The sequence below is a fragment of the Eubalaena glacialis genome, chromosome 4 (genome assembly GCF_028564815.1).
Source record: "Eubalaena glacialis isolate mEubGla1 chromosome 4, mEubGla1.1.hap2.+ XY, whole genome shotgun sequence".
NCBI lineage: Eukaryota > Metazoa > Chordata > Mammalia > Artiodactyla > Balaenidae > Eubalaena > Eubalaena glacialis.
The window spans coordinates 102,011,735-102,034,347 of NC_083719.1; the positions used below are offsets into that span (position 1 = coordinate 102,011,735).

The following is a 22,613-nucleotide window of genomic DNA, read 5'->3' on the forward strand; positions in this document are numbered from 1 at the left end:
CTCATAAAGCATCTATCTTCCAGAATGCTTGTTTAACATAGTATGTGATTTATTGCCATAACAATTCAGGTAAGCAAAGAACTAGCAGCATTCACGTTTTATAGAAAATCTAAGTCAAAGATTTTGACTAATAATGATATTGAAACTAATGAAAAACTATGTTAACAAATCAATATGTATGACCTGATGTATTTGAGTGCATTGTTTCCCTCACCCTGAATTGATTGATTGGTTTTATGTCATAGATATGGCTGAAGAGGAAAAGAAAAATGAAGACTTTTCATAATCAAGTAATCAGTTGGGGAGCTAAAATTAGTCAGTAGTAGGGTTTATACTGAAAACCTGTAATTCTATAAATATCAATAAACTCAACAAAATATTTATAACCAGAGAGATTTAAAACAAAAACATTTAGCAGAGGTTATGTCATTTTTAGGCTATCTAAAAGTACTTCATATACATGCAAAACATTTCAGCATAAACATGTAAAAGGAAAAATAAAATGTCTAGTACCTTCCAGAACCAGAAGTTAGTTGAAAAGTTGCTAATTTATTTTAAGCACTGTTACTCTAAGTAATATATCTGAATCTCTATTTCTTGGTGTCTTAGAAAATCTCTATGTCCCTGCAGTTAGAAATATGAATTGAATTCACTCCGCTCCTGTATTTCACTCCCCTCCACTCCATTTTCACTATGTATATGATTTTAATTTCATCATTAAAATTATAACTTTATATTTGTTACTCTGTAATTTGAACCACTTTCTTCATCCACCAATTTTTAAGCAGTGCCCTTTGACTGCCAATTATGTAAGATGAAAAGATTTGGACCCCATTTACTTCCTTTACACCCAATTCCTCCCCCATTCATCTCCTATTTTCTGCTTGTTATGCCATTATTTTTTACACTGACAAAAAACATTTACAGTCTGTTCTGTAAAAATAATTGTCTTCTGTGTTGTATAGATTGATTTTAAAAGCTGAGTTCAATAATTAATGTTCCCAATATTATAATTATATATGTGTGTGTACAGATATTTATATTTTCACTGTGTAATCAAGTTTTTGGAACTGTAAGGAAGGAAATGTAGCTGTAAAAATTACTAAACCTGTACTGCTCAGTGGAGAATGTTTCAAGCATTACTTCAAATGGACACTCTTATTCTCTAAACTGTACCAGGTCATGTTACATTTATTTTGCTTTATATTTGGAACTGTACCTTGTATACAGTTTTGTTTAGTTGGTTTTCTTGGAATTCTTAAGCACTTTTTTTTTTTTTCTTGCCAGAGAAAGATGAATGCTTTGATGCTGTCACTAAAACCTTTTTAATGATAATAGGTGTTAATCATACCCATTTTCTTCTTGAAAGCATTCTTCTTGGAACCCTTTGGCTTCTTATCTAATTTGAATACTTTTTAGGTTGCATAGCTGGCATTTTAATATTCCCCCCACACCCCCATATTGTTTGTAGATTAGGTCCACAGTTTCTTGGCTTCTTTTTTGAATTCCATTTAAAAAAAATCTTCAAAGAGAATTTCCTGAATGTGTACATAGTACATAAAATACTCTCCCTCTTGCATGTCTGAAAAGAGCACTTTCCTGGCTTCCTGGTAGAAAATTTGCCTGGATATGGAATTCTAGGTTAAAGATCATTCACCATCAACCTTTGAAGGCATATAAAGCCATAATTTGGAACCAGGTTTCCGATGGATTTCTGTGGATTCTTTTGTTACTCTATGAACCAGGCTACTTCAACTACAAGACTTTCAGTTGTAGAGGAGAGCCTCAGGGCAGCCTGTGAGGAGGCCAGCTCCAAATGGCCATGAAACCACTGTGTGCTTTCTGCTGGAGTTGTCCTCAGCTTCTTAGAGTAGCAGCCACTTTATAACATTGTCTTTCTTTGTACTCATTTACTCCTTCCCTGGATCAGAGTCTTTGATGATAACAAAAACAATGGCTGGCCTTTTATATTACTGTATTTTGAGTGCTTAATTTTGATTAATCTTTCCATTGGCAGTGCTATGTCTTCAGTAATTTTTTTTCAAAAGGCTGTGTGGGTTATTTGTTTTCTGAGTTTGCCCACAACTGAGATTGACTTTTTGTTGCCTTCATATGTGAATAATAATTTGCATGATTATAAAATAATATTCTCATAAAATTCTGCAGACGTTGCTCTACTTTTCGGGGAGCGGGGAGGCATTTAGTGTAGCATAGAAAAAGTTTGGTCATCCTGATCTCTGTTCCTACTTTATTCCATCAGTATATTGGCAGTACTTTTTTTTCATTATTGTAATTTTAAAAGATCCAGAGTATTAGGTATATTATTTTCCCTGGGAGATGGTAAACCCTTTTGATCTTTCCAGCTTAGGAAGCAGGTTTCTTTTGTCTTTGATGTTTGTTCTTGCTCTAGTTTTGTTTTTGTTTTTATTATTTTTGTTCTTTTATCAGTGATTTTAATCATTTTGAGTCCTTTTTGGTATCATGAATTTTCTTTGCAAAGAAGAATCATATTAAAAAATGTATATGTACACACAAATTTAATCAGGCCCAACTCTTACACAGCTGTTCTCTAGTGGCAATTATTTAGAGAACTGGTCTTCTTCTTTAAGCAGTGGTTTATTTGAAGCAATATGTTTTTCTCTTAAAAACATTTTAAAATTTCTGAAATTTAGATGTTTTCAAAGATACGGAAAAAAAAGTTGTTGGCAGCTTCTCCACAACCGAAAATAGTATAATTAAATTAATAATATCTCGCAGTTTGGCATCTTAGAACAGAGGAAATTTGATTTAAGGCTGAGTAGGAACAAATTAAAATTTTACACTAGTTTTATTGAATTTTAAATTTAGTCATCAAATATAAAAATTTATGATTAGAGGGTCTCTTATCATCTTTGCCTTATTTAAAAAAAAAAAAACTTTGTGTGATGTGAATTAATACCTTTGAGAGCTTGGCCCTCAATAGGCACACATTAAATCACTTTTAGAGATACAACTTTTTATAGTATCTAAATAACAGCCTTTTAAATTTTATCTTTCTTGCTTATTCCTACTCAAGAAGGAGAATATGTTGATTTCAAGCCCAGAGTTAATATTTGGTACATCTTGTTCTAACTGAACAAATACTAAACAAACAAACAAGCAAACAAAAAATATATATATATGAAAGGTCACTAAAACTTAGTTTTATATAGAATCCCCATCTGTATTTGGAAGGCACTTAAAAGTTATTTATTAGACATTTTTATTTAGGAAAAACTTTTTTTTTTTTTTGCTTTTGTTGAAAGTAAATAACTTCGTAAGGTATGAGCTTCTGAAGACAGAGATCATTCAACCTGGAATATGGGTTAAGTCCATCTTTAGCTTAAGTTTATTTTGTTTTTTAGATACATTCCTGAAAAAAGTAGGTGTAAACCAAATTATGAAATATTTTGTCATTGATTTACAGTTTATTTTCAGAAATGTTACTGAAAAGGAAAAAAAAATTGGCTCTAACACGTAGTCAAAACCACACTTACAAATTAAAATCTTCTCTTTAAAGTAGTATTTATTTTTCTTTTCAGTTTGAAGCCCAAGGACTTAATGTTCTTAGGACTGTGGCTAGAATTTAGTCACAGGAACAATATAATTTCTGTTTTTTTAAACAAATCTAAATGAAAACCTTAATATGTTTATTTAGTTACACGAAGCTTCCTTAGCTTTACACTGAGGAATTTCTGGAAATCTCTGAGGGCAAGGATGTCTACAAGAGTAGAGGCCTAGACAGGTACATCAGGTCTCTGTGATTTTATGTGACATAGTTGGAATGGAAACCTATGCCACTATAAACACTGGTCAAAATATACCCAATTAGTTCTCACTTTCTAATCATATTGTCAAAGTGACGAATAGCCAGTGTTGATCAGGATGGGCCAGGCGTTCCATATCCTCTTGGTGGCAGGGTGACTTAGTACATTTGAGGGGATAAATTTGGCAAAATTTTTGGTAATTTATCTATATATGTATGTGTGTAAGTACATGTACAGGAACAAGGATGAGATATATTTCTCTCTCTATAGATACATTAATCATTAATATATGTAAATAAAATATAAGTATATACAGAGACATATAAACATATGTTTTATATATATTTATATATAAGTAAACATATATAAACATATTAAAAAATATACAGTGCAAAATACTACAGTAACTTAATATCCATCTTAGGGTCCAAATTAAACAAAGTATGGTAGCAATCGTACATGGTAGTACTATGTATCCAGTAAAGAATGAGGTATGTCAAAATGTGCTGATTAATGAAGATGTCTGATATATATTAAATAAAGTAAAAAGTAAAAGTAGTAGAAAAAATAAAGTAGTAGAACTATATGCTATAGCTCTAGTTGTGTAAGAAAATAAAATAACTTCTATTACATGTACACATACAGAGCTTATATGAGTATAGACAATTTCTGAAAGGATATTTAAGATACCTCTTAAATTGGCAAGGACCTATACAAGTCTCTTATGTAAGAAACATACTTTTCAGTTTATATCCTTTGGACTTTTTGAAAATTCTTTTGCATAAGCACATATTATTATTATTATTTTTTAATAGATCTTTATTGGAGTATAATTGCTTCACAATACCGTGTTAGTTTCTGTTGCACAACAAAGCGAATCAGCCATATGCATACACGTCCCCATATCCCCTCCCTCTTAAGCCTCCCTCCCATCCTCTCTATCCCACCCCTCTAGGTCATCTCAAAGCACTGAGCCGATCTCTCTGTGCTATGCTGCTACTTCCCACCAGCCAAATGTTTTATGTTCGGTAGTGTATATATGTCAATGCTACTCCCACCCCCTGTCCTCAAGTCCATTCTCTATGCCTGCCTCTTTATTCCTGCCCTGCAACTAGGTTCATCAGTACCGGTTTTTTTTGTTTTTTGTTTTAGATTCTATATATATGCGTTAGCATACAGTATTTGTTTTTCTCTTTCTGACTTACTTCATCCTGTATGACAGACTCTAGGTCCATCCACCTCACTATAAATAACTCAATTTTGTTTTTTTTATGGCTGAGTAATATTCCATTGTATATATGTGCCACATCTTCTTTATCCATTCATCTGTCGATGGACATTTAGGTTGCTTCCATGTCCTGACTATTGTAAATAGTGCTGCAATGAACATTGTGGTGCATGTCTCTTTTTGAATTATGGTGTTCTCCGGGTATATGCCCAGTAGTGGGATTGCTGGGTCATATGGTAGTTCTATTTTTAGTTTTTTAAGGAACCTCCATACTGTTCTCCATAGTGGCTGTATCAATTTACATTCCCACCAACAGTGCAGGAGGGTTCCCTTTTCACCACACCCTTTCCAGCATTTATTGTTTCTAGCTTTTTTGATGATGGCCATTCTGACCGGCATGAGGTGATACCTCATTGTGGTTTTGATTTGCATTTCGCTAATAATTAGTGATGTTGAGCATCTTTTCATGTGCCTCTTGGCCATATGTATGTCTTCCTTGGTGAAATGTCTATTTAGGTCTTCCGCCCATTTTTTAATTGGATTGTTTTTTTGATATTGAGCTCCATGAGCTGTTTGTATTTTTTGGAGGTTAATCCTTTGTCTGTTGTTTCATTTGCAAATATTTTCTCCCATTTTGAGGGTTGTCTTTTTGTCTTGTTTATGGTTTCCTTTGCGGTGCAAAAGCTTTTAAGTTTAATTAGCAAAAGCCATACAAGCTGAGATTTGGAACCACAGTGTAAGGACACTGAGGGGGTGGTATGGATACAGATCCTGACAAGAAAAGGTAATATAAAAAGTATTTTTCTACTCTGTAGAATTGTATGCTTTTTATATAGATCAGTGTTTACTTGAGAGGAGCACGGGCTCCTAATAGTTAGGGGTAAGGAACTCATGCCAAGACCGCCACCACCCCTCTGCCCAGGGTCCTCTGTTCCTGCAAAGCCCCTCCAGAGGACAGAACCTTGGGAGGAGACTGGATGGAAGGCATTGTCCTCACTCCAGAATGTTTCTCCCGCTTGCACGTGTTTCGTTTCCCCCAGTGAACAGGACTATATAAGGGATTCGGTTCATTGGGAATCAGTATTGTGCAGTGATTAAGAAGCAGATTCAGGAACCAAATTGCTGAGTTCAAAATGTATCAGTAGCTACCATGGGCAAGATACTTAATCCATGCCTCAGTTTCCTCACCTGTAAAATGGAGATAATAGTACCTATCCCATGTGGGGTTGTTGTGACAATTAAATGAGTGATTTTCATGGTAAAGGAGCTTGGAGCAGTGCCTTTATATAGGTGTTATAAAAGTCTTTGTTGTTATTGTTGTTGTTGTTATTATTGGTGTTACCATTTGGGAAAAATTACCTAAATACTTTAAAAATAATAATTAAAAATTTAACTGACATTAAATTGTACATTGATTTTGTACATGCTACTTTACATAGAACATATTTACATAACTGAAGTATATATGCATTGACTCACTCTTATAGGGTTGGTTATTTATAGAAATATTTGAAAAATTTGCTCTCAAACTTATTTTTCTTCCTTTTCTATGTATTGTCTCTGTTTTCTGGCCGCTTTTTCAGATTTTTCTCTTTCTGAATGGTTTTAAACAATCTGATTCTGATTTGCCTTGGATATTTGTTTTTTATTTTATGTTTCTTGAGCTTGGGTCCATTGGTCTTCTTGGATCTGTGGGTTTATAGTTTCTATCAAATCGAGAAAATTTTGGTCAAGATTTCTTCAAATATATTTGTCTTTCTCCCCAGCCCCTCTCCCCCGTCTCACCTCTACCATGAGGACTCCAATTATACGTGCATTTTGATGTGTAAAGTCATCCCATAGTTCACAGATGCTCTGTTGATTTACCTTTTAGTTTTTTCCTCCTCTGTTTTGTTTTGTACAGTTTCTCTTGCCAGGTCTTTAACTTTACTTACCTTTTCTACTGTGGTGTCTCACCCACTATTAATCCCATCCAGTGTTTGGTTTTTTTTTTTAAATCACAGACATTTTTTATCTCCTCAATAGGACCCAGACCTGTTGTCTAAGTCTTTTTTATAGCTTCCATACCTCCACTTAACATAGTCAACCTTTCTTCTAGACTCTTTTTTTTTTTTAATTTATTTATTTTATTTATTTATTTTTGGCTGTGTCGGGTCTCAGTTGCTGTACGTGGGCTTTCTCTAGTTGCCGTGAGTGGGGGCTACTCTTTGTTGTGGTGCACGGGCTTCTCATTGTGGTGGCTTCTCTTGTTGCGGAGCACAGGCTCTAGGCACACGGGCTTCAGTAGTTGCAGCATGTGGGCTCAGTAGTTGTGACTCGAGCACAGGCTCAGTACTTGTAGCGAACGGGGCTTAGTTGCTCTGCAGCATGTGGGATCCTCCCGGACCAGGGATTGAACCCGTGTCCCCTGCGGACTCTCAACCACCGTGCCACCAGTGAAGCCCTCTTCTAGGTTCTTGAACATAAGAAATTTTCTTATAACAATTTTAATGCTTTTGTCTACTAATTTCATCATCTGTGTCATTTCTGGATTAGTTTCTATTGATTGTTTTTTCTTTTCATTATGAGTTGAATTTTCTTGCTTCTTTTTGCTTAGATGCTAGACTTTGTACATTTTATCTTGTTGGGTGCTGAATATTTTTATATTCCTAAAAATATTCTTGAGCTTTGCTCTGGCATGTGGTTACGTTACTCAGAAATAATTTGCTCTCTTCAGGTCTTGCTTTTAAGCTTTGTTGCTCTGGACTAAAAGAGCTTCTAGTCTACGTTACTTTAGCTCCACTCCTGAGACAAGACCCTTCTGAATTCTCTAACGAACACTTCATGAATTAAGAGGTTTTCTACCCTGGCTTTTGGGAACAGGCACTGTGCCCAGGTGTCTAAGCTCTGAGCGCTGTTCTCTCTAATCTCTTCTTGTCCTTGGGTAGTTTCCCCAGTCTCATGTGCTGCTGAGGATTCAGCTGAATGCTGGAAGGAGACCTCTGACAGGTCTCAGGAGTTCCCTCTGTGTGCAACTCATTCCTCTCCAAAACTCTCCCCTGGGAACTCGAATCGCTATGGCTTTCCCTCACTCTCCCCTCCCTGTCCTTGACTCAGGGGGCCTCACGGCTCTGCCTGGGGTAACCTTAGGGCTCACTCTGCTTGTCTCCCATCTCTCGCTGTCATTCATTTCCTCATGTCCAATGTCTTAAGAGTCACTTTCCCCACATACTTGTCCAGTTTTTTAGTTGTTTCAAGTGGGAGGGTTACTGCTCCCTGTTACTCTATCTTGGAGAGAAGTGGAAATCACCCTGCTCTAGGCTCTACCTTAAATTTAAAAAAAAAAATTAAAAAAAGAATAAAAACAAATAGCCCTTGTCCACCCACCCCCGGTCTGAAATTCCAGAGGCAGCCACATTCAACTCTCGTTACACGTTTTCCTGGTGTCTCTCTAGATTTTGTACCTCTCACTGCCCCTCTGTTCAGAGAGGCCTCCTCTTACCACACTGTCTAAAACAGCACCCTTTTCTAGCTCTGTCTCATCACTCTGCTGTATTCTTCACTGCACTTTTTGTGTTTCGACTTTACCATATTTGTTTATATGTTTATGATTGGCCTTCCTCACTAGAAAGGTTGTATGCTCCATGAAGACACGAAGACTGGGCTCTTCTCTGTTTTCTTCTCTGCTGAATCCTCAGAGCCTAGAACAACTCCTGGGCACATTGTAGTCCCTCAGTAAGTATCTGTTAGATAATTAAATGAATGAATGCCAGATACTGTGCTGCGTGTTTTCCAAACATCATCCTTTGCTGCCCCCACGTTAGAGGTAGATAACAACTACTAGGAGCTTGCCAGGAAAGCCAAGAAAGAAGAGGGTTTTCCTGGCAGCAGGGAAAACATGTATCAGAAACTATTAAAAAAAAAAAGTCTGGCATGGAATTTAGGAACATAAGATTTATTAAACTGATTCCATTTCTTGCTTCATTCATATTGTCATGGAAATTCTGATTAAGCAACTTCCTTTCCAAGGTGTTTTCCCAGAATTTAAAAGAAAAAAGTCTTAACAGTATTAGGTATATTGTGCATTTTAAAAATGGCAACATAATAAAAATATTAGAATTAAAATTTATCACATACTTTTCCCTATGTGTGCACGTGTGTGTATGTATAATACTTCCCCTGCCCTGCACCCAAAGTGAATTTAGCGATTGTGAAAAGTAACTGTGGACCTTGGTAATGGAGCCATCTGGTCGATAGAAGGGATGACATTCCATGAGACAGCTGCTATGTAATGTGTCTTATCCGTGGCTTTCAGGAGGGGGCACCTGAGGGGCAACCTAGTAGGTTGAACCTTACCGAGTCTTCAACTTTTTCCTCCTTCTGTGGATTCTTCAGCAAACGTGCCAATTAAAGTGGTGGTTTTTGTGATGAAGCCTCAAGTAACTGGGCTCGAAACGTAACTTCATTTATTTCATGTAGCTCAGCAGATGGAAACTACTTTCATTGCTCCCACATTGTCCTGATTTAAATCTGGGACCTGACACTAAAAAGAGGGCTCTGTATGCTCTTAACCAAGCCCCCAAGTTGAAGCTGTACTTCTTTTGTTGGTGTTTCTCAGGGTGCTTTCCTCATTGTATTCCTGGCTTTGAACGGTCTTTGCAGAAGAATAATTTTCTTTAGTGAACTAGTAAACAAAATTTTTTTCTAAAAAATAATGTACGTATATCCGAGAGTTTGAAGCATATGCATATGTTTTTAGAAGAAAATATTTTCACTAATTCGCCAAAGAAAAGTATTTTTTAGGGGGATTTCTTGGGGAAAAAAACAGTTGATTAAATTGATAAAAATTTACCACTTTAATAAAAGCAGGTTTCTTAAACTGAGTCATGGAACAGAAGATTTTGTTTCTAATTGGAAGGAGTGCAAAAATATGAACACATTTTATGTTTGATGATATAGTTTCTGGCTTTCCAAAAAAGTCATATTTACATATAAGGCAGAAATATAGAGCCATAGAGATCTGTTTTCATAATGAAGGTGTGTGACCTCATATCTCATATTCTAACTTTAAGCAGTTCTTTTTAGGGCTAAAGTAAGCCTGCTTTTAACACTCTTCAGTGTCACATGACCTCAACTTTAGTTTCGTTTTCTTCAGAAGGGCAATTGAAATGGGAACCCAGGCTTACTAAGTCATGGAACAATTCCGCTTCATCTTGGTGATGACAAACTCTCGCTCAGCAAAGCAGGAGTCAAAGACAAACTCTAGGAAATAACAGAGCACCTTCTCTTCAGCTCCTGTCAAGCAGCCTTCCCCCACCCACTTTAACATCGTGTTCTCATGAGCATTTCATAATATTCCTCATCCCTTGTTCCCCGTCTTGACCCACTGACCTAAGAATCAAGAAAGTGTCATGTTAGTGCCTACTAATTAGTGCACCCAGAGAGCCTTTTCATCTGGCCTTTCAACCTCCTGGAGGTGGGAGCACAAGCTGTCACTCATATCACGCAGGGAAAATGAACCTTTACTACATTTTCCCTGTTTTGCAAACAGCAGAATTAGCCAGCTGAGACTGGAGATGAATATGCAGGTTAGGAAGAAATTAACCTAAAAGGCACTACTGTTTGCATTCTTGTCTTAGAGACGACACAGCACTGCCGGCATTGAAATACCCATAACGCAATGCCGTGGGCCTGCGATTTTTGCCCGACTGTCACTGTGGTATCACACTTGTATTTCAGCGCCATCATATGCATTTGGTGAAGTAATTTTAGTAGAGAAGGATTCTCTGATTAAAAAGTTAAGGAGCATTTTAAGGCATTTAAGTTGCCACTGTTTTTAGACACGTTTGTGGGGATACTGCCATTTGTTAGTGAGCATTTGGCTCCAGGGCTCATTAATCAGTGCTGTTGGGCCAGGGTCTCCTGAGCCTTCTGGGTTTTGGGAGATCAGCTACTGTAATTAAAGGGATGAAATATATCATGGTCACAAACGTACCACATCAGACAATTGAGGGTTTGGAACTGGTGGAATTAATCTTTTTTATTTTTTTCTTAGGTGTTTAAGATAGAAGTGCTAATGAATGGAAGAAAACATTTTGTTGAAAAAAGGTACAGCGAATTTCATGCCCTGCACAAAAAGGTAACTTCCCCCCACCCACCCTTTTCTCTATAAGGCAGATGGTGTAACACTAAGCCTGCTTTCTGTGGTTCCTAAGAGTTTTAATAGTTCTTGGAACAGGTTGACTTCTTTTATCACGAAGTAAATTTCCTTTTAAAATAAATTGTTCCGTCCTTTCAAGGTGTGCTTTCAGAGTAGGTGGGTTTTCTGTTAAGATCTTTTGCATAAATAGATGTGTGACAGCTGTTTGTATTATACTGTGCTGGGTATTGTAGGTTCAGAAAGAATAAGACCCAGACCCTATTTTATCCATAAAATACACTTAATGTGTTTTACACAAAGGAAAAAGAAAAAAGAAATCATTTTACAGGAAGAAATTTATTAAAATCAACTTATACTTACATATACATGGAAAAAAATATACATGTCACATGTATTCAAGGACTGTTTGGGGATCATGTAAAGGGGGATCATAGCTTCTTTTGAATTATGAAGGCCGCTCTATAAGACTGGTGTTTCATTTCTCAGATCCCTTTCATTAAAAGCCTTTGATAAAAGAAACAAGAATGCAAAAGGAATAGCTGAGTTTTGGGAGACATGGTCAGTAAAGAGTAGAAGAGGTAATAATTTTTATTTTCTACCAAAATTTAATGTTTTGAAGGTTATAAATTAGTACTGAGGTGATGAAATTACCTTAATAACTAGAAATACCTCATGAAATTGCCCAGAAAATCACCACATATGAGTTAATACAGTTTTACCATTTTTTCTTTTGTATACATATATATTCACATCTGTGTATATATAATGTGTATGTGTATATATATATATATACTTCCTATATATGAATATATATATTTATACACACACATATATAAAATGTATGGCACAGTTCAGTTTCTTCACTTTTGTTACTTTGTTAGGTAAGAAGTTAGTGGAAAGATACTGAGTAAGTATGTTCAGAAAGAATCTGTTCTTTTAACTTCCTTAAGGACCGCTTAAATTTTCTGGAAAATGTCAGTGCATAAATGATGTGATAGTGTGCTTACTCTGTATTAAAAGCTCTGTAGCATTTTCTAAAATTAAAATTTCTTACTTTTTGGTAGTCAGGAGAATAGAGTATTGAGTAAAAACTTTACTGTAAAAACTGTAAAGTAAAAACTCACTTTAGTGAGAAGTGAGTGAGCCTCTTTCCCTCTGTTTTCTTTTAAAGAGGAGCCGTCAGTTATCTGTACACTTTTCCATTGGGATGGCAAGGGATAATTTACCTTGAATTTTCCAGTTAAAATTGTGTTACATCCAGGTTTACTTCCGAAAGAAGCAACACAGGTGAAATACAGATTTAGGCTGGGTGTTGCCAGCTGACTTTACAAAAGCCCTACCCCTCAACCCGGGGCCTCAAAGAGAAACAAACATGGAGTCTGGGTCTCACGTCCTTCTCAAGGATTTCTGGCTTTGTTCACTTGTTTATCGAGGAAACAGATTCTAGAGAGATTTCTGCTGGGTACCTCATGAAATAAGTCTGTACAATGGGATTAAAACCAGAACTCCTCCCCCTCCCCAGCCTCTGATGCTAGAGTCTGGACCAGGCAGCCTGTCACATGCAAGCCTCCTTCCTAACCTGCCAGGTCTCCATTACCCCGACACAGCCCAGCTGTCCCCACCAGATACTTGGGGACCAACTCCACACGAGGCACAGCTGGGTGACTGCCAATTAGGCCCGCCCTGAGCAAGAGGCTGCCCATGCTTCTTACGACTGGAGGGTGACTCACCCTGCTCTCTTCTCTAATACGATTTATTTTCTTCTGCAGAAGAGGACCCTTTCCCCAGTGATTACAGGCAGTTCTTAGAGTCTCACAGTCAAAAAAAATTTCTAGATTTTCTAGGACTCTTCTCTCAACTTCTGCAATTCTGTTAATAATTTTAGCTATTCTTAAAATTATATCATCAAGTCTATTAGAATTAAGAGAGTAGAAATTCTCAGATCTCTCAATTTTGCATGTTTTTGGCAGCCTCATTAAAACATCCTTACAGGGACTTAGAGAAAAAAATAACATTGTGGGGCAGAGTTTTAGCTGGCAGACACTAAATCTTGTGTGTTACAGAGCAGAAAGGGACTGCTAGAAGTCTCCTTTATTTGTCCCATTTTATAATTGTATTAGATTTGGTGAAAAGGTAACTTATTATAAAAGACAATTAAGTACAAACAATGGCAGGGTGTAAAAATAAACGTAAATCTATAATCTTGACTGTAAAGTTGTGTGTTAAGGAGGATTGAAATGGGCAAAAAAATTAATCAGAATACACAAGCTTTAGTGATTACTGCTGCCACCTTGTACAACTTTATCCTTTTATTAGAATTTTGGTACCCCAGTTTCCATATTTGAATTTTGTGACGTGCTTTGAATGCTCTGTTTTTACATGAAATATCTTCCCTTTAAATTCAAGTTAAATCTATTCCTGTTTTATTTTTTTGAATATTCAGTTATTTCTGCAGTGGATGCCATTTGCTCTGTTGCCAGTGTCCTGATTTCTCTTACACTTTACATTACACTTGTTAAAGTTTTTAGCCAATGTCCCCAAGTTAATTCTAAAATCATATAGGAACTAGTAATAAGTGCTTTGTACCTTTAGAGTAGTAGTTGCATGGCTCATCTCCATATACCACAAACACACAAAAATGCCTCCTGGCTTATTGTCAGGCTCATTTTGAGGCAGAAACTAAAACCATTACCCATTTGACAGTTCATCTGGTTGTTTGAAGTTCTTGATGATTACTACTTCTCCCAAACTTTTACAATTTTTGATATTAAAGTATGAACACAATATTCTCATCCTCTACACTTTTCTTAGGATTTCTTTCTAATTTTTGGAAAAATTCAAGAGTTTTATTTATTTTTTTTTTCCTAATATGCTTTATTTTCGTCCCCTCAAGTAAGCTTAGTTTTTTAGATTATAAAGCTAAATCTTGCAGAAAGTTTGGGGACAGGAGAAATAACTCCTTGTTACCGACATATATTTCTGCTATGCTAATACAATTGCTATTTTCCTTCTTTTCTTGCATTTTTTTAATGGAACAAATGCTACTGTACTAATGGGGTTCCTTCATGGTGATAATTATGGTGTAGAAGTTAAGTGTGGAAGCTCTGGCAACAGAATGTTTCTGAGCCTGCCTTTACCTCTTAAGTCCGTGGAGCAAGTTGAGTGATCTTTCTGTGCCTCCGGTTCCCCCGTTTTAATACGGGAACAGTGAATGTGCTCACTTCACAAGACTGTTTTCCAGACTAAATGCAATCGTGTGCATTGCATGGTCAACTTCTAATGATTGATAGCCTTCATTACATATAACTTTTTTTTTCCATTTTCAAGACCGTTTCCTTTAAGCTAGATTACAAAAGAAACATTCTCTGTTAAAGAGTATAGATATTTTTACAGCTCCAGTTATATATTACCAAATTACTTTTTTCCAAAATGGTTATAGCAGATTTGTAATGCAACCAGCAAGCATGAAAGTATCTCACCAGCTTTGCATATTACCCTCCCCCAATGATATGTATTTAGCAAGCAATATATGTCGCCTTTTTGCTGTTTTAATTGGTATTTCTTAAGTTTATGATTGTAGTCCCTCTTTTTGGAATTCTCTTTATGTGCTTTCCCATTTTTCTGCTAGGGTCTCTGTTGTTTTTGATCATTAGTTTGCATGGCCTATTAATAAAATATTAGCCACTTGATGAAACTATTTTTCACCATGGACTTTTTAATTTTGGCTATGATATTTATTTTAATTTGCAAAAGTTTTACATTTTTATGGTCCCTAATATGTCAGTTTCACCCTTTCAGACTTTATGTAAGATTAGTTTTTCTTCCAGAGCTCTGGAAGTATTTGATTTCACTTTCTTTTAGTTTTTCTAGATTGGTACTTTTTGAAGTGTGAACTTTGGGTGACCTGAAGCCGAACAGTATTTATTAAATTGCAGATTCCTGGGCACCACCAGGCATGCTGAATCAGAATCTTTGTGATAGAGCCCAGTAATCTGCATGTTAAACCAGCATCCCAGGTGATCTTAATGCCTGTTGAAGTTTGAGAATTCCTATTGTGTCGTTATATTTTTGAAGGCATCTCTTAGACACAACCCTCCCTACCTCCCCCTGCATCATACACTGAAGCCACAAGGTGTGAAACCTTGGAAGTCTTTCCTACCTTTCTCTTATCTTTCACTTCCAGGGTGTCAGCAAGTCCTGTTGATTCATTCTTCCAAACTTCTGTAATAAGCACCATTTGATTTTTCATTTTGTACTCCTGCCATCTCAATCCAGAGTCTTGCTACTTTATGTAAGTATTTCTTTAACTGTTTCTCATCCTTGTCTTCTTATTCATCCTCTGCTGCAGGCAATTTTCCTAGAGCACTATTTTCATCTTCATTTTATTGCTCAAAAACCTTGAAATGTGTCTGTATTATCTACCAGATCATGGACATTGACTTTCGGGACCAATAATCTTCAACTGTGCATTAGTTTTCTATTACTGTTGTAACAAATCATCACAAACTTAGTGGCTTAAGACAACACACATTTGTAATCTTACTCTAAATGTATCCGCAGGACTATGTTCCTTCTGGGGGACTTTAGGAGAGAATCAGTTTCCTTGCCTCTTCCAGCTTCTAGAGGCTGCCACCTTTCTAGGCTCATCGCCTTCTTTTGTCTTCAGAGCCAGCAACTGCATCACTCCAGCTTCTATTTCCATCGCCACATCTCCTGTCATCACATCTCCTCTCTCTGACTCGGTCACCTCTGCCTCCCCCTTGAGATTACATCGGGCCTACCTGGATAATCCAGGATAATCTTCCCATCTCAAGATACTTGATTTAATCACACCTGTAAGGCAATGCGTTCACAGGTTCCAAGGATTATGATGTTGACATCTTTGGGAGGACCATGATTTTGTCTACCACAAACCCCTTTACTGGCCAGCCTTATTTCTCACTGCTTCTCCTAAGAAAAAGTTAGGGGCAGCCAAGCCAGTCTTCCCTGTCACCCCAGTATATGAAAATCACTGCATCTCTGTCTTTGCCATGCTGAATGTCCCTCCCTCTGTGTTCTCATCTATTCAAACAAAACTAAAATGTTTCAGGTCCTTCTTTAATGTGAGTTTCTTTTATTCCTTCATCTCTTTGTTCTTGGAACTCCTTTTCCATTTAGGAGATTTCTACTTAAATTTAAAACGTCTGAGATAATTAAAACTTAGTTATCCATAAGCTTTGTCTAACTAGAAGATATATTTTAAAAAAAACTAGGGACCATGTCCTTAACTAGACTTATCCTGGTGATCATTTTGTATTGTATAGAAATATCAAGTCACTGCCAGGAACTAACATAATGTTGTAGGTCAATTACACTTCAAAAACAAACAAACAAACTCATAGAAAAAGAGATCAAATTTGTGGTTACCAGAGTCCGGGGGATAGAGGGAGGTGGAATTGAATAAAGGCAGTCAAAAGACACAAACTTACAGTTATAAGATAAATAAGTCCTAGGGATGTAATGTACAACATGATAAATATAATCAACACTGCCATACATTATATATGAAAGTTAAGAGAGTAAATCCTAAGAGTTCTCATCACAAGGGAAAAGATTTTTTTCTTTTTCTTTAATTTTGTATCTATAGATGAGACAATGGATATTCACTAAACTTACTGTGCTGGTTTCATGATCTGTGTAAGTAAAATCGTTATGCTGTACACCTTAAACTTATGCAGTGCTGTATGTCACTTATATCTCAATAAAACTAGAAGGAAATAAATAAATAAAAGTAGGGACCATGTCTTATTTTTTGTACCTTCCTCACTGTCTGTTAGTGTTGGGCACTTACTTATTAGGTGTTAAATAAGTATTTGGCAAGTGGGATATTTGGAGAATATTATGCATTTTTATGAATTGCTGGAGGAATGCTTTGGTCAACAAGAACAGTTTCTACTGTGGGAGTTTAGTTCACTGTGAGTCTAACCCCAGGTTACACTTGCCCCTCTTTCATAGCTCTGCCAGTACCGGGTGGGAAAACACCACCACCACACTGAAACCAGAACAGATCCCCACCCTGTTCTTCTCTGGTCACTCTCAGCAGAATATCTTCAAAAAAAAATAAAGTTATAGGGTGCTCTCCTCACGGCTCAGGCCCAGGCTGTGACAGGGTGAGAGCTTTCTCTGTGACCCCCTGCCCTGCACCACAGGCTATGCCCCGCTATAGCCAGGTAACTTGCACCGTCAATGGGGGTCCTGGAAAGAAACTTCCCTCCCAAGGCCCCATTCCCCGGTGTGGAGAGGAAAGCCTTCCCTGCATGACAGACTGCTGAGCCCAGTTTGCATTGCCTTCCCAGCTGTCAGTTCCAGCCCAGCCTTTTATTCACAAAAGTTTCAAGGAAATATGGTGCTGGTTCATTCCTAAATGAATGAGTTCTTGTGACTGCCTACTTTTGGCTTGAGTAGAATATTGCATTCTCATATTTAATTTAACGAAGTCCACATTTCAGAAGAACCAAAAAACTGCCGTATGGGGCTAAACCAGGGGTACAGCACCTCGTGAAGTGTCTCTAAAGGGAATCCTGAGGAGGTAGGGTGACAACATGGAGTAAAAGATTGAATGCTACCCCAAGTGTCCCCCACGTCTTTCCTTAACCTTTTTTCCCTTTTTCATCTTTTTATTCACGTGCTTGGGAAAAGTATTTCTGTTCCTTTCAGTGGAAAATGGTTGCTATCACCAATGTATATGCAGCAGGTCTTTACGGAGTAAGTTCTGTGTCAGCTCCTCTAACAGTATGAGAAGGGAAGGGAGTGGTTGTGCCAGGCAGAGGGGATTGTGTTTGTGGTATCGTGGAATCTGGTCACTATCTGCGGGGATCAGAAAGGCCGTTTGGCTGGACGCAGTTAATCATCGGATGGAGTGGCAGAGGGGTATTTATCTTGTAAGCAGCTGAGCCCTCCTGGAGACATATTGTCTTGGGTTTGTCTCTCCTCATCTAGAGCCCTTCATTACTCACCTACAAACGCTGTCACCGAGCCCAGCAGCTATGATGATCGGCTTCCTCAGTACTCCTGACATAAATAAAAAGGAAAAATCTTTTCAGTACTATATCTTCAAGATTTTTTATAAGAAGGAGAGAGAGACAGATAATGGAGTTGATTTTCTATTCTGAAATGTAAGAAATGTTGTGGTTCAGTAGTGTTAAAGAAGTTTCTTTTTGTTTAAAGTGAAACTTAATAAGCTTTTTACCTCCAAGTAATTAGCATTTTCTGGCTTTGTTCTTGTTTGAGAAATACCTCAAATAGTGTGGAGATGAGATATGTATTTATTCCCTTACAGATAATCATAAATTATTCCTCTCTCTCTCTCTCTCCCCTCCCCCAATACTGAATCAGTCTAATCAATAAATTAATATATTATAGTATTTCCCATTGAATGAAATAGAACTCACCTTTGACCCCATGCTTCCCTCCCATGTTCACCCCCTTGCTCTCCTCTCTCAGTATAATTCCTGGGAAGAGGAGCCTCTGCCTTCCCGCTTCCCGCTCTTCTTTACCCAGTGTCTTTGACTTTGCAGTATCGCTCTGCACAGTCTGATCATGCCCCTTCTAGAAACACTTCGCTGACTCAACTTACCATTTCACCGCCTCCTCACTGTTTGCCCTGCCTCTCTTCCCTGCCCCTCAGAGTTGGATGTCTCAGACCGTGGACTTTGTATTAGTTTTCTCCTGCAGCATAACAGATTGCCACAAATTTAGCAGCTTTAACAACACAAATGTGTTACCTCAGTGTTCCCGTGGGTCAGGAGTCAGGGCACAGGTTAGCTGGGTTCTCTGTTCAGGGTCTCATCGGGCTGAAGTCAGGTGTTGCCAAGACTGTGATCTCATCTGAGGCTTGGGGTCCTCTTCACGTTGTCATGTCCTCATCTGGGTAGAATTCAGTTCCTTGCAGTCATAGGACTGAGGTCCATTGTTTTCTTGGTGACGGTTAGCCAGAGGTGGTTCTCCCCTCCTCGAGGCCACCCTCAGGTCCTAGCCATGTGGCTTTGTCATAACGCACAGCTCACTTCTTCAAAGCCAGCAGTCTGCCGGGACTGGGTTTCATAAAGTGGGACCTGATCAAGGGATTGCCTGTCTCGTTGTGTAATGTAACCCAATCAAAGGAGTGACTATCTCACCACATTCACAGGTCCTATCCAGGCCCAAGGGAAGGAATTTTATAGGCATGCGCACCACGAGGCAGCATCTTGAGAGCTTCTCAGGATTCTGCCCCTCACAGACCTTTTCCTCCATCTGTACCAAACTCCCAATGTCGTGGCATCTAGTTCCGTGGCTCTCAATACCACTTAGATATTCTCACTCCCAGTTTACAGACTCATATACAACTGCCTGCAGATTATCTCCACTTGGATGCCTGTTGGGCATCTCTGACTTGAAATCACCAAAACAGAACAATTGATTCCTTTGTGTCAGGATTATCTTTGGTTGGATATAATAGAAACTTGACTAGGTCCCTTAAACAAGTGAGAGATTAATAATTCTCACATTGCAAGAAAACTAAAGCAGGCAGTCCAAGTTGATGTATCGATTCTGTAATACCTATGTTCCAAGCTCTTTTTATCTTGCCGCTTCACCATCTTTACTTTAGCATGTGACTTTCACCCTCTGGTTACAACATAGCTGCTGTCCCTCCAGGCATTGTTTCCACATTTCTGGCAGAAAGAAGAGCCAGTTTCTCTTTTTGAGGAAAACAGGAGCCCTACCCAGTGGACTTAAACTACATTTCATTAACAACTCTGTCACATTATAAAGGAACCTGGGAAGTCAAGATTTTTTGCTTAGCATATTGGCCCTCTGAATGACACTGGTGTATTTTTGCTTGTTTTTTGTTTTATTTTACAAGAAGAAGGAGGGAGTGAATATTGGATAGGCAGCTTGCAGTATCAGCCATATCCCCACTGTGGTATTCGATTTTGCTGCAAGTGATGCTAGAACTAAAATAATGGTGACCTTAACAGTGAGATACACCTTTATTTCTCTCTCACATAAATATCTAAGGCCGGTGTGGCAGTTTCATGGTCCTCAGGGACCCAGGCTTTCCTCTTGTGGTTTCCCTCTTCTCAACACAAGGCTTCCATCTCATGGTGGACGGTGACTGCTCCAGGTCTAGCCTTTACATGGGCAAGTCAGCCAGCAGGAAGGAGGAAAGGAAAGAAGGAACAGTCCTTCCCTTTAAGAACACTTCCTGAAAGTTGCATAGACATGTCTGTTTACTTACCCTTGTCCAGAATTCAGTCATACGGCCACACATAGCTTCCAGGGAGACTGGGAGATGTGTTCTTTATTCTGGGCGGTCATGTACTTAGCTCAAAATCAGGAGTTCTGTTCTACAGAAGAGAGGGACGGTGGATGTGGGGAGATAAATAGTGCCCTCTGCCACCTAGTCTAAACCTGGCATTCTACCACCTTTCAGTAAACAGGGCGCTGCCAGCTGAGGTCAAAGACCTAAAACAGTCAAAGCCTTGGAGTCATTCTGATCACCTCCACTTTCCACATATTCTGCAGCCTTCTGCTTCTCCCCACCTCCACTGCCACGGCCATAGTCCACGCCACCGTCCTCTTTTGTCTGAACTCCTGCAGGAGCTGCTGACTGGTCTCCCTGCTCTGATTCCACCCCCTTACAGCCCATCTTGTTCATAGAATCTAGCTCGAGCTCTTTAAAGTAAAAATTCTATCAGATCATTCCCTTGCTTAAGACATTCACTTTGCTTCCCATGTAAAATGATAGGCAAATTCCCTCTGCGGCCTGCAAGGCCCTACTGTGCGTCTGATGCTGCACCTTTCTGAACCGTCTCCTCCTTGCTGAGTTTGGAACGCCAGGCTCGGCCCTCCCTTTCCATTGCTGCCTCTGCTGCAGTGTCCCTTCTCCAGCTCCTAACCTGGCTCCCTCCCAGCATGATTCAGGTGGTTCCTGAGACATTCTCACCTCACACAGGCACTTCCCCAGCTGCCCCCCAGCGCACACCCCCATCTGTTACTCATGTTAATAAACATTAACATGTTTATTGTTTTTTTGTCCATTTCCCGGTATGCACGCCCCATGAAGGCAGGAGTGTCCCTAACACATAAGAGGAGCTTGGGGGCTTCCCTGGTGGCGCAGCGGTTGAGAATCTGCCTGCCAGTGCAGGGAACACGGGTTCGAGCCCTGGTCTGGGAGGATCCCACATGCCGCCTAGCGGCTGGGCCCGTGAGCCACAATTGCTGAGCCTGCGCGTCTGGAGCCTGTGCTCCGCAGCAGGAGAGGCCATGACAGTGAGAGGCCCGCGCACCGCAGTGAAGAGTGGCCCCCACTTGCCGCAACTAGAGAAAGCCCTCACACAGAAAGACCCAACACAGCCAAAAATAAATAAATTAATTAATTAATTTTAAAAAAAAAAAAAGAGGAGCTTGGTGTCTTCTGTTCCATGACCTTCTTCAGGGGCTCTTTGTTCACCCTAGAACGTATTTTTTCTGATAGACAAAAGAATAATGTACTTTAACAAATCCTAAATTTATCCATCTTCTCCATACTGTCTGCTACATGGAATCAACCTTCTTCCTGGAGGTTTTTGTTTTAACCTAGACTGATAGTTCTCTAGGCCTGCTGTGCTCAGCTGCCCTCGGGTTTCCTTTCCCCATGCTGATGGGGTAGAGCTATGAGTCCTGATCCTATTTTTCCTCTTCCTTGGTTTAATTTCTCAGTTTTCCGGAACTACATGCTCAAATTTGGGTAAAAGAAGGCATGGGAGGTAAACTTTCTCCCACACTTAATTGATGATATTCTGGTTATAAAAAATCCATGTCAAATTGGATCTTCTAGCATCCATTGTTGCTGGTGACAAGTCAGTTGCCAATGCAGTTCTGTTTCCTTTGTTTGCCAACTAATGTTTTTCCCTCTGTCTTCTCTCTGTCCTTAATATTCTGAAATCTCAACAGATAAATGTCAGTAAATGTGGATCCTGTTTTATACATTATGCTGGTACTCAGTTGGTCCTTAATCTGAAGACATATATTAGGTCCTATAAAAATTGCTTTTCTTTGAAAATGTCTTCTATTCTTTATGAAAGACTTATTACTTTCATATTAAATCTCCTAGATTAATCCTATATGTGTTTTATCTTTTCACCTACCCTTTCTCTCATTTTGTTTATTCTACACTTTGAGAGACTTCCATCATTTTATATTCTACCTCTTTTAACTTTTTTCTCTGTCATGTTTTTTTAATTTCTGTAATCTCTTTCTTCTTCTCTGATGGTTTCTTTTTCATAGCAACCTGTTCTTGGTTTTTTTAAAACCTGTTCTTGTTTTATAGAAGCGATATCTTCTCAAATCTCCCTGCAGATATTAAAGATCTCTTCTGTTATTTGATTTCTCTGTTTCCTTTGGGATTAGTTGTTCCATTTGTTTTTCTTGTCCTTTCTCTTTCACAGTGCTGGCTTTCCTA

General features: G+C 38.4%; 1 protein-coding gene across 3 annotated transcripts in view; it reads left to right on the forward strand.

Annotated features, from left to right (window-relative positions):
• The window catches only part of SNX24 (sorting nexin 24), a 175,068-nt gene that overhangs the window by 79,222 nt on the left and 73,233 nt on the right, over positions 1-22,613 (forward strand). The window contains exons 1-2 of one of the 3 annotated variants that reach the window (XM_061188090.1): positions 8,643-8,727; positions 11,048-11,131. The exons of 1 other annotated variant lie outside the window; for it this stretch is intronic. In XM_061188090.1, coding sequence (XP_061044073.1) covers positions 11,069-11,131 — 63 coding nt within the window. In that variant the 5' untranslated portion in view covers positions 8,643-8,727; positions 11,048-11,068. Of the gene's footprint in view, positions 1-8,642; positions 8,728-11,047; positions 11,132-22,613 lie in introns of those variants that run through there. One more of the 3 variants, XM_061188089.1, reaches the window with a different exon arrangement.